At 34.6% G+C, this 12762-nt stretch overlaps 1 protein-coding gene across 1 annotated transcript in view; it reads left to right on the top strand.

Annotated features, from left to right (window-relative positions):
• Positions 1 to 12762, top strand: part of DPYD (dihydropyrimidine dehydrogenase) — an 841951-nt gene that overhangs the window by 352204 nt on the left and 476985 nt on the right. Inside the window, exons 9-10 of the mRNA XM_044238740.1 lie at positions 8219 to 8326; positions 10355 to 10524. Of these exons, the coding sequence (XP_044094675.1) occupies positions 8219 to 8326; positions 10355 to 10524 (278 nt within the window). The remainder of the gene's footprint in view (positions 1 to 8218; positions 8327 to 10354; positions 10525 to 12762) is intronic.

The raw sequence follows: 12762 nt of genomic DNA, 5'->3' as shown, positions 1-12762 counted from the left end.
AGGGAATTATATTTGTCAGGAAAGTAAAACACATTGAAGGATATTTTGTCCATTTTTGAATTCTTCGGCATTATTTTATCAATTAAAATAGTCTCTCTTCTCTATTTTATTCCAAATATATAAAGAGAACAAAAAATATGAGACCAAAATGCACAGTGAACCATAATCACATTTTGTTATATGAAATTGCTGAATATTTTATGACAGGTTAAAAAGTTCTCTAGAAAAATTTTAACTACTTAAAATCGGTTTATTTCATATGTTTTGCACTTGTGAACACATTGCTTTCTTAATATATTTATGTTGTTTTTCACCCATAAATACTACTCTGAGTTGGAGCCTAGTATTCAGTTCTAATGCAAAGTTATATTTATTGATCTCATTGGTGTGATAGAACTTGTACATGTCTTCTACGTGAAATCATAAAAACCAACTGAAGTATGTCCAAATAGCATAGTAGGAAGTATCATCTTTGGTTCTTTCATTCTCTTCTCCAGTGCTTTTTGAAATTTACTGTTTTGAACGTAAATACAAAAAAGACCATAATCTAGCATCATATTTTCAAAATTGTATGAGTGCTCAGTACTTCTCTTGATTCTGGATTTCATTGTCTGTTACATGTGTCCGTATAGAAAAATAACTTATATAATGGGAAAAAATATGATTTGAGATGGTGACTTCATGCATAGCATTTTTTTTTAAAGTCTTCATCTTGTTAAGTGCTAACCGTTGTGTGATACACATGATTAAGGCATGTGGTCACATTGAGAAAGAAACTAGACAGCAGTTACATGAAACAGATGTTTAATGGGGATTTGAAAAATCAATGAAATGAACACTATTGTGATGCATGGTGATCTGATTTCATATGTGTTATATTGAATCACTCCATTCTTTCTGAATTCAGTCTGAACTAAATCTATTTACAGTGGGGCATTGGGGAAAAGATGGGGAGTTTTATTGAGGAAGGAAGCACAATGGGCCATCATTGATCTGTTCTCTTTCTAGTCAATATATAGATCCTAGAGTGATAACCCATATGGCACTGTTGTCTCTGGGAAATATATAAATCCTTTGAGTCATGTAAGTGATCTTTAAGTGCAGATGAAAAACTTTATAATCCATTGTGGAATTCTGGAATACTTGGGTCCTTGAAAGGAGTGTTTGACTTCCATGGTATAATCCCAGCACTTTGGGCTTGATATAAGACTAGTTTACCTTTTCTAATAAGTGTAGACACATCCAGATACAAATGTATATCCATAAATACATGTATTTATCACTTTATTCCTACATTCACATCTTACATGTAGTCATTTAAGTGTCTTTTTTATGATTAATTGCAATAGCTTCTATATTTGGAAGTATTTACTGTGAATCTTTTTACCCCATGAGTCTTTATTTTCCATGGTTTTTATACTTGGCCTAAGACAGTAAGAATGACTAAGATTTCAGTGGTGTTTTAGATTGACCAGAGTGCTTTAATGTATATTTTTCTACCTAATTTTGAGAACAAATCTATACATCAGTAGGGTCATTTTCATTCTAAAATCAAGGAATTTGAGAGCCATCATATTAAGTAATTAAATCCAAATATAGCTAGAAAGGGGAAGTAATGAAACTAGAACCCAATTCTTCCGACTCCTAGGTCAGTGCTCTTGGAGGCTTGATGTTACTCTAACTGCTCCCATTTGAATGCCAAATTAAACATGAGAGGGTCTGGGGCGCCTGGTTGGCTCAGTGGGTTAAAGCCTCTGCCTTCGGCTCAGGTCATGATCTCAGGGTCCTGGGATCAAGCCCCACATCGGGCTCTCTGCTCAGCGGGGAGCCTGCTTCCCTTCCTTTCTATCTGCCTGCTTCTCTGCCTACTTGTGATCTGTCTGTCAAATAAATAAATAAAATCTTAAGAAAAAAAAAAATGAGAGGGTCTTAATCTTGCTAATTTCCTGGTCCATTGTAGTCTATACAATGAATGAGGTCAGAATACCCTGGTTTGGCTACTGTCTTTTATTCTAGCCAAGGTTGCTACATTTTATGGACTCTGATACCAATCTGCCTAACACTGACCACTTAAATGCATAGTAATATTAATTGTGCATATCATGGATTAGGTGAACCTTTAATTTATGTCTGTACAAGTGTATCACTTTATTATATAAAAACAAAAGCTTTTTTTAGGGAGAAGATGCAAATAAAAGGAACCATTTCACATCTCTGCAAAGAGCTTCACATTTGTATTCATTTTATTCTCCTAACAATACTATGATGAGGCTGCTGCTGCCCAGAAAGAGTAATTTACTGGCCCAAGGTCATAGTAGCTAGTAAGTGCTAAAACTGGAATTTTAATGCAGGAAGTCTGACTTTAGAGGTTTTGCTCTTATTCACATACTCTCTTTACCAGTAATGATAGAAATAAGTCAATTGGCATTAAGATTTTTTTTAAAGGTTTAATAAACAGAAATAAAGAAAAGCAGTGTTTACACAGGGACATTTCTCTTACGAAGACATGGATGGATCGCTGTGGTGGATAGCTTGGTGCCCCTCAGTGAGAGTTTTTTTTAATGAATCCATGTGTAATCTGCACATTTTAGTGTTCTTCCTCATGCAGCGCCATTCCCCAGAGGAGACTTAGGAAATGAGGACTGCGAGCACACAACATGTTTCCTTCTGTGAGAAGAAAGTGAAATCTCAGATACAAAAGTACTTGGAAAAGCGAAAAACTTAGGACATTTGCCATCAGACGCATTTTGCTATTTTCAGCCACTGGTGAATAGTGACATAATCAGTGGAATTTTGTCTGCTAACATCTTCTTACCGACAGAGCAAGAATTGACAAACCTGTAGAGGATTTGGTATGCTCTCGACCCATTTCTATAATCCTGTTTCTGTAAGCCACATTCCTTTGCCAGGAACTTGGGGCAGTCTCTCAGTGTTCTGTCTATGTCTGTGGGATTCGTGAGGCATCTGGTCACTGTCTTTCCCATGACAGCTTAGCTGTCATTCAAGTGGATGTCATCAAGAATGAGAGGCATCACATGAATGCTTGCTCCCTTCAATTAACACCAAATAAGTGAGCCAGTGAAGTAACACAGGCGGATATTATAAAATCTGGGGAATTCTTAAACATGTCCTGCCATACCTGTGAGAACCCAGCCTTAAAAGCTTAGTTCTCTTCTATTACTTACTAGATGATAACATGAAACAGAGTATTTAATATCCTATTAATGTTAACTGAAGTTGTGCAGAACTTAACATGAACACAAAAATTTATTATATACACTGCTCTTATGTATTCTGTAGTTGTTCCAGAGAGAGGTGCTTTGGAAACACAGCAGAGATACATATTTCAAAGACTATCAAATATTGAAAAATAACTAGCAGATACCCAAGAGGAATACAGTTAAGAAGGAAAACAATTCAAAAATGAATTGTACTAGAGAAAATAATCACAAAACAAAGATACAGCCTAGAGAAGCAACCTGTCTTTTCTCTATCACTGGGTTGGAACCTGGCCACAGACACATTCTCTGTTGTGTGCGTGTCTTTGGCCTCACAGTGAAACATTTAATGCATATCTGTTAAGTGATTTAGGTATCACTTGTTAAGTAACATCACATTATAACAGGGCTCAGTGATGACATTGTATATTTAAAAAGGCAGCATTTTGAAGTTAATGCATAGACTCTATAACCAGAATGTCCAGATTAGAAATTGGTACTGCTACTTACTTGTTCTCTGACTGTTTGCAAAGTTACTTAAGCTCTTTGTGTCTCAGTTTCTTCATATCTAAAATGCAGAAAATAATGTTCTTTGTTTCACAGGATTGTTTTGAGAATTAAATGAGTTAATATGTAAAAACCATCTATATGCCAGGCATCTAGAACAGTGACTATAATCTAAATAATCTAAATCTAAAATCTAAATGTAAATAATCTAAATCTAAAAAAATAAAATATGCGGGGCGCCTGGGTGGCTCAGTGGGTTAAGCCGCTGCCTTCGGCTCGGGTCATGATCTCAGGGTCCTGGGATCGAGTCCCACATGGGGCTCTCTGCTTGGTGGGGAGCCTGCTTCTCTCTCTCTCTCTCTCTCTGCCAGCCTCTCTACCTACCTGTGATCTCTCTCTGTCAAATAAATAAATAAAATCTTAAAAAAAATATAGTAAATTATACTTTCTGTGATATAAGCAGAATTTTATTTATTTATTTTAGTAGAAGCTGAAATTTTTCATTTTGCAATAGTTCTTAAGGTGGTGTTCCTTTTAATAAGTATATGCTAAAACACCGAAAACTTCAATAACTATTCTAGAGGAACAAAGAAACTCTCTGGCCTTCTTGAAAGACAGAGAACATTGTACCTCTACTAAGCTGAGCTGTTTTGTTTGTCAAATCTTTGTCAATTCTTCTTTATTCATAAACCTCCTTCTTCCCACTGAAAGGTGAATTAAAAAGTCATTTCAGTGTCATTTTGAAATCATTCTGATAGAGACACATACCTTATTTATTAATATGCCACCTACTCTCGCGGAAATCTTCCTTTGATAGATGGGTATTTGCAAGTTTCATTATCTCTCATATTTCACTTAAGATTGCTTCATTTTTCTTTTTTTGTAACACTTTGTTTAAATTTGCTAAGGTTTAATACTTTAAACTCTATTCTTTCCTTGCCATAAGATGTGAAATTTGGGAGAATTGATAAACTACAGAATAAATAAATCTATCTTAATATTAATAGTTAATGTTTAGTGAGCGTTCATTATGTTTTAAGTCTCAATGCTTAATATAGATGGTTGGATGGATGGATAGATGGATGGATAAATACGTAGATAAATTCCTTTAAATCTCACATTAGTGAGAGGTGTGTAATTGTTGTCCTTAGCGGAATTATTAGGAGATCTATAGATACAGATACATCATATTATAGAATTTATTTCAAGGAGTTGGCTTATGTAATTGTGGAAATTGGCAAATTTGAAATCTGTGGTCTGGGCCAGCAGGCAATATTTCTTCTTCCTCCGGGAAACTTCAGTTTTATTCTTAAGGCCTTTCCACTGGTTGGATGAGGCCTACGCACATGATCAAGGCAGTCTCCTTTACTTAAAGTCAACTGATTATAGATGTTAACCATATTTATAAAATGCCTTCATAGCAATATGTAGATTAGTCCTTGACCAGATCATCTGATAGTCTAGCTAAGTACATGTAATTACTGGCACTCCCAAAAGATCACAGAGATGGTAAATGAGAGAGGAAGACCTCACACCAGAGTCTGGCTAATGATAAAGGTCCTGCTCTTAATCACCCCACAGAATCATGGTTAGCAGACTCTAGGGCACTTTTGCAGCTGGGCCAGACTACCAAACATTCTGTGAGGAGGTCTTCAGATGCATTGCCCTAGGTCATAAGGGATGACCTGCCACCCAAGTCAGGGAGAAGACTTCCCCGACCTTGGGACCTTAAAAGGATGTGTGCCCTGGGGTGTGGCTAAAGAGGCTGCAAGAATGAATAACACATGGATCCTGCCCCGTTTCTGGCTCATTGTTTCTCTCATTAAGCCATTATCCATAAGTCAGAACATCTAACTGGTGCCCTCCTGAATATTTACAGAAAGAATCTGATCCAGTAAATGTTAAATTCATTAGAGTGATAAATGCAGAATGGGGTAAAAGTGCAGGAAATTCAGTTGTCCTTGTCAGTCTCTTGATCCAAGTGAAAAAATGAATTTAAAGTTTACCAAAGCTTTTTTCTTGTGAAATAATCCTTGCAGGATAGGAAAAGTCTTCCCCGTGGATCCAGTGGTATATTCAGTAAGAATGCCATGCATTTCTTTAGAAACATTTCAGCTGTAGGTCTATAGAAAATAATCACAATGTAAATTTCTCTCTGTCTTAATCATGGCAAGTATTGAAAAAAGCTCAGACTAAGAGTTAGTAAAGGGAGGATATTAGACTCTATTGACAGTAAATGCAGAACTTTTATCTGCCACGTACATTTTCTGTGCTTTGTTTTTGATCTTCTTTAAGGATTTTTGTTTACCATATCTCCTTGAAATTGCACAGCACTCCATGTTGTTTTTCTTGTGTATGTGTGTGTTTACAGGAAAATGAAGTGCTATAGAACATATGCTATCTCTATAATATAGTAATATATGTAAGAGGGGAGACAGGGTCCTTATTTAAATTTCAAAATGGTGTGTGTGTGTGTTGGTTAGACTAATCAGATGTACCTAAAACTATAGTCATCTTTTAAAGCTTTCAAGAAAAATTGTTTTGTTATTAGAGTCTTCAAGTACATACTCCACTATTTTTATGTAACCGTAACCATTCCCTATCCTAGTCTTTCTAAAAGAATTATATAAATAACCACACATTTATGTAATAGTTTCCATGTTATAAATATACCCAAGGAGTAATCCTTTGTGTTAGAAAATGAGGAAACAGTCTTATTTCATTTATAAAGAAGCCAAAGCACGGTATGTTAACTAACTGGAATTTAAGAAAAGCTTTAAAAAAAAAAAAAAGCCACCAAAGCAAAGTAAATCAAATGACTTGCCTACCTTCCTAGATAAATAAAATAATTTTAATGACAAGTGATCTTAAACTAATAATCTATGAGCAAAGGGCAAATCCTTGGGAGGAAGCAATGCTGGACAGGGAAGAAAAATGTTTGAATTAATTTGAAGGATCAAAGCAGTCTGTTGCTGGTTATACACTCACTCAATCCACAGACCCCTTCAGCTTTCAGATGAGATAGGGTACCTACCTTATCATACATAAGAAAGTCATTCTTAGGCCATCCTTATTACTTTAGGTATCCACCAACATACTCATTGCTTTTCATTTACAATAAAATGAAATCCTACATCTCTAGAATAACCCAGAGCTTGGGGAAGTAAATAAAGTTAAACTATAAATATTCCCCTGTGTTTATGGATCTGAGATGAGTTAATTCTATACTTTTCTATGGTAGGGTGATTGCTGTCAGATTTGCTTTGTTTATACTTTGAAAAAAAAATAGTCTGCTATTCATTTTCTTTTCAAAGGAAGTTAGTTCCTAATTATATGGTTGATGAATGCTTATTGTAGAAAATTTGGAAAATAAAGAAATAATGAAAAAATACATTATCCACAGTCCCACCACCAGAAATGATCACCATTCAAATTTTATGAAACTTGAGTCAAACTATATAGTTTTGTATCCTGCTAGTTCATTTCAGACTATATTTTGACTACAGTTCAATTCCCATATTTTTCAAATATTCATTTTAGTGCCTGCTTTGTGGTCTTTTTTTTTTTTTTGCCTTGTGTTCTGTTGCCTTTTTCTTTTTCAAAGTAAGCTCACTCATTTTATTGGCATTCTGGTTTTCCTTCATTCTCTCTCTCTCTCTCTCTCTTTGCACTGACTATTTATGCACATTAAGTCTTTATTTGCATGTTTTAGTGTTCCCTTAGTATAGATTCAAAACTATTTTCTAGAAATCGAGCACCAATACGTATTTGCACCAAAGAGTATGAGAAGTCCCATTTTCACCCTTGCCATATAGTCTAATTTTCTTAAATTTTTTTACTTTACTTCTTAATAGGCAGGAAATAATATTTCATTGTTTTAAATTATAGTTCCTAAATTACTAATGTATTTAAAGTTTTGGTGCTTAGAAGCTGTTTGTATTTTTCATTATCCCTATTTGATTATCCATTCTTTTATTGTTAAAATAATGCTCCAATTAATCAAATAGCTGATTTTTTGTGTTAAAATACATCTTTTCTTCCAAGTTTTTTTTTCTTTAAATGATCTGTCATATTCAGGACTAGATACATATATATCCATATTGTGTTTAGTTTTTAATTTGTGATTATTTTTTATATTTAGTACTCTAATACTCTAGAAATTTATTTTTATTTATGTCATGAGGAAATAATATAACCTGATTTTCCCTTAAACACTAAATGTACGTGTATTGTGTGTATCCATGTTTCTGTATATACCCATATGTGTACTTGAATGGATGATTTATGGTGTGTGCTTAGTTATATAGTAAAGGTATACACTGAGGTCTGTCACAATGTATTATATATATTTTTATGTTGGTTTGCTTACAGATTTTTTTTTCCTCTCAGAACCACATTATTTTCATGATCTCAGCTTTCTACTTTTTAAAAATATAGAGTAGGAAAAGCCGCCTTCTTCTGCTAACGAGATTTTATAAATTTTTGTTACTTAGGTTTGCCAGACCCCAATAAAAACCATATCTTCAAAGACCTGACCCAGAACCATGGATTTTACACATCCAAAGACTTTTTGCCACTTGTGGCCAAAAGCAGTAAAGCAGGTAAAACATTGTTTTGTATTCCTACTGTTGCCTATGTTGTTTATTTATTATAAATTTATGTTAAATCTAGGCTCAGGGGGACACTGTTCAAATCTCAAATCATTTTTGCTACAGCAATATAAAGTTTAAAACAAGTATGATGTAATCATTTTTCAGGATCATCCATTTGTTTTAATCTTCCAATCAAATATCATCATAAGGATTTTTTTCCATTCTGTCATATAGAGGTCTACACTGCATGATGTAAAGTTTCTTCAAAGGAAGAGTCTTAAACAAATATTGGAAGATGTTCTTTTTTTTTTTAAAGATTTTATTTATTTGACAGAGAGGGAGAGTACAAGCAGGCGAGCAGCAGGCAGAGGGAGAGGGAGAAGCAGACTCCCTGCGGAGCAGGGAGCCTGAAGACATGGGGCTCCATCAAGGACCCTGGGATCATGACCTGAACCCAAGGCAGATGCTCAATCGACTGAGCCATGCAGGTGCCCCAGCTGGGAGATGTTCTTAAAAGAAATGGCAGGAATGTCAGTTTAGGAACTATTTTATATTTTATATGTATATATAATGTAAATATATATATATATGTATATATACAATGTAAATATATATACACAAATATACATATATATGTATATATTAATTTTAAAGTAGGACACATTTTCACATACCTTTCAGCATTTGTGTCTAAGCAGGCAGAAAGAGTTTCTTGCTGAACAGCAGATATATGAAGCTAAAGGAAAACACTGATAGACACCCTAATATGTGGTCTCTATGTAATATCACTACATGCAGCCTGAGGAGCAACCAGAAGCTTAAACCAGTCCTGTGCTTTGGTTGGATGAGAGTCAGTCTTAGTAATAAAGAAACTATAATATATTCTCTACACAGATCATCTAAATCCTTTAGACATATATTTTTAAAGTCTTAAAGTTCAGCTATTCTAACATCTAATTGCATGTGAAAAGATAAAACCTTACATTTTTATCCTACAATTTAAAAAGATAAGAAACTTTATTAGGTCATTCTGCAGAAGTTTACAGCTAAACACATGTAGACCATGTCCACCTTCCTCCTCCCAGGAGAAGGGGATGCTTCTGTACCTGCAGCCCTTTCTAAAGAAGGTCATAGTACATGTCTTTTTGAGAATTACAGAAGGCCAATTACATAATCCCAAATGTACTCTTCCAAGCAGGATGATTACACTTATTGAGATTATAGGCCTATGCTGCCCGTGGTGCCATTTCATTTATAGTAATTTATCTTCTCAATAGTTTTACTAAATCAGATAACACAGCAATACCTGACACATACAGAACCTGCATCTTACTTTTTTACGAGAATCTTCATATGGATATCAAGTCTTCATATATATGTCCTTGAGAAATGGACATGTAGAAAGTCCTGTTTCTTCTATAGCTCTATTTTACAAACAAAACCAGGGAAAAACTATAAAGGAAAGAAAGTTCATTTTAACTATTTCAAGAAAATACTTGTTAAAAATTCTTCAGTTACATAGAAAGCACTTATTCAGTGTGTAAATTTTCAAAATTTCCTAAATATAGTATATAGCAAGGCTATACATTAGAAATCCTAGAAAATAATATCTAAGTAAAATATTTTCATGAAATGCTGTCAATTATGTTAACCCAGATGATAAAGATCATTTTTTTCCTTCTAACAAACAGAATTTAATGACACTAAGTTAAAAATACATAGCATGACTTTGACAAAGCATGTTTTAATTGATTGATTCCAGTTTGTTAGTACCTAAGCTATTCAAAATGTGTTGTAGCGATCCTTCTAGAAGAAAAAAGAAGTTAAAGGTACTGACTATGAAATTACATATATGAGCATATTTTTAAAATGGGAATAAAACTGTCTTTCAATGAAGCAGAATAATTTGATAGTGACACTCCATCCTCAGCAACTGCAAGATGCAATTTTACACTGCTTTGAGTACAAGTATCTTTTGAGCTGTCATGCAGAAATGGTTTCTCTACTTGAAAATGGGGTTTTCCTTTCATCATTCAGGAATGTGTGCCTGTCACTCTCCATTGCCATCGATACGGGGAGTCGTGATTGTACTCGGAGCTGGAGACACTGCTTTCGACTGTGCGACATCCGCTTTATGTTGTGGAGCCCGCCGTGTGTCCGTCGTCTTCAGAAAAGGCTTTGTTAATATAAGAGCTGTCCCCGAGGAGGTAAAATGGAATCATCAGAAAATAGGGAGTTGTAATGCAACAGATTTTAGGACATGAAACTGTTAATGTGCAGTCTCCTAGCTCAGTCATCAGAATGTTCTTGAAATTATGAAATGCAAATTTAAAAAATTTCTGGGCGACCCATGGTTTTTTTTTCCCCCCTAATTCAGACATTCAAAGTAAAAAAGTTATTTTATAATACTTTATTGGATAAAATGAGAAATTTATCTTTGTCGATATTAAGTGCTTCTTTTTCTTAGCGTTAGTATCTTTGAAATGTATTGTATTTACCTAGTAACAGTGGAATGTGCTAAGTTGTCATTTCTGAACAATAGGGATTCATCACAAAATGTAGGATATTAGGAGAATGTGGTAATTAAAGACAACTGGAATCTCTATAAGCCATGTTTACAAGCTGCATTCAAAGTCATATGCCTGAGTTATACTTTAAGTCAGTTCATTCTGTGGTGAAACCAATAGAACAAAGAGATTGCCATTTATTATTTTTTTAAGAGCCTCAGGTAAGCATTATTTAGAATTAATAATGAGTTACCTTACTAAAAATGACAGATTTAAAATGATTTCATTCTTTCAAGTGACTGGTGATGAATCTTTGTTGAGGCATCCACTGGATACTGTACCATGGACTTCTCAAATTTTAATGCTATTAGAGGAAGATAATGTCTTATAAAGGATATTAGTTCTAAGAACAAGAACAAAACATATTTATAGAAAGGCAAATTATTAATTTTATCCAAATCAGTATTATGAATATGATTTGCTTTAGAATGCCTTAATATATTTGGAGTCTCGATACCAGGTAAGAATTATAACTATAGTCAGTAGGTAATTTGTCACATGTAGATTAACTACATTACAGATTAATCTTACTAAAATATTAGAGTCACCACTGGTTCATGGCTGCGTTTCAGATGTCAACTTTATTCTCTGGGTTTTCTTTTATCTATTATACCCATTCAGACTTTTTTTTTCCAAAATCCAAGGTGGGCATGGTCATACCATCTGGAGAGGTTTTTTTCTAGAGTGAAATCTATAGTATCAGTTAGTATAATTTCATTATGTTGCAAATAAAAAGAAAACATCCATCCTGGAATTAAATGACTTTCCTAAGATAAAAGGAGGACAAGAGCTAATTTTATTCACCTGTATATCTCCATGCATATCACAGAGCCTCAGCAAAGAATAGAAAGTTGGCACATTTGTTTTGAACTAAATATTTTAAATCTTGTTCTTCTGATTCCAAAATCAAAAAGTTTTTATTATAAAAGCTGCACCTTGAGAGTTGGAAGGGAAGATGTCCCCACATGGAAATGGCAAGTTACTTTATACTTTATCTTATAGTCATCTTCCATTAACAGTGGTAACTGGAAGTGAGTGATGACTGTTTCTTCCACCCTCAGTAGAACACAGACACAAAAGGAGATCAGGTTATTACTTGTGAGGGTAGAGGTAGACATTTGTTACTTATTTATTGATTTATTGATTTAATCAACCTACACATATTGAGCACCCATTATGTACCAGCCATTGTCTTGGCAATTTTAATACAATTTTAATACAGCTTGTACTTACTGAGGGAAGACACTTGTTGGTCAAACTATCACATAAATAGTGTATTGAAAGGTTATTAGTGCTATGGAGAAAAGTTAATGAATGTAGAAGTATAAGGCATGTGTATTTGGGGTGAGGGTATGGTAGAAGAAGTGGTAGGATTTGCCTTTGTAAATGAGATAGCCCAGAAAGGCCTCTATAAGGTGACTTTGGGGCAGACAAATGAAGAAGTGAGGGAATGTAGAGATCGGGGCAAGGCAATTAAAGAAGGCTGTTAAATGTCTGGGAATATAAAAAACATAAGTCAGTGTGACTGGAACAGTGTAAGAGAGGACAGTTTGTGGCACACTAGGTGAGGTCTTGTAGGCATTTAGCTTTTGGTGTGAGAGAGGATGCCACTGAACTGTTTTGAGCAGAGAAGCACCAAGATCTGAATTAATTTTTAAAAGGACTGCTCTGTTGAAAGTTGACTAAAGAGGTTTTGGTCAGAAGAAGGGAGGCTATCTGGGGCTAACTGGAAGAGTAGGCCATTAGTTAGTGGACTGGCTTACAAAATGCAAAAGATCAGAGTCCAGTCACAGCTGGCCCTAAGGCCCTAAGGGCTGAGCCATGGTTTGCAAACTGTTGAAAAACAACGGGTCTGTGGAACAACAGGTCACCCAATTG

Source organism: Neovison vison, chromosome 2 (genome assembly GCF_020171115.1).
Source record: "Neovison vison isolate M4711 chromosome 2, ASM_NN_V1, whole genome shotgun sequence".
Taxonomy (NCBI): domain Eukaryota; kingdom Metazoa; phylum Chordata; class Mammalia; order Carnivora; family Mustelidae; genus Neogale; species Neogale vison.
The sequence above is the reverse complement of the archived record's forward strand: the minus strand, read 5'-3'. Positions and strand labels throughout refer to the sequence as shown.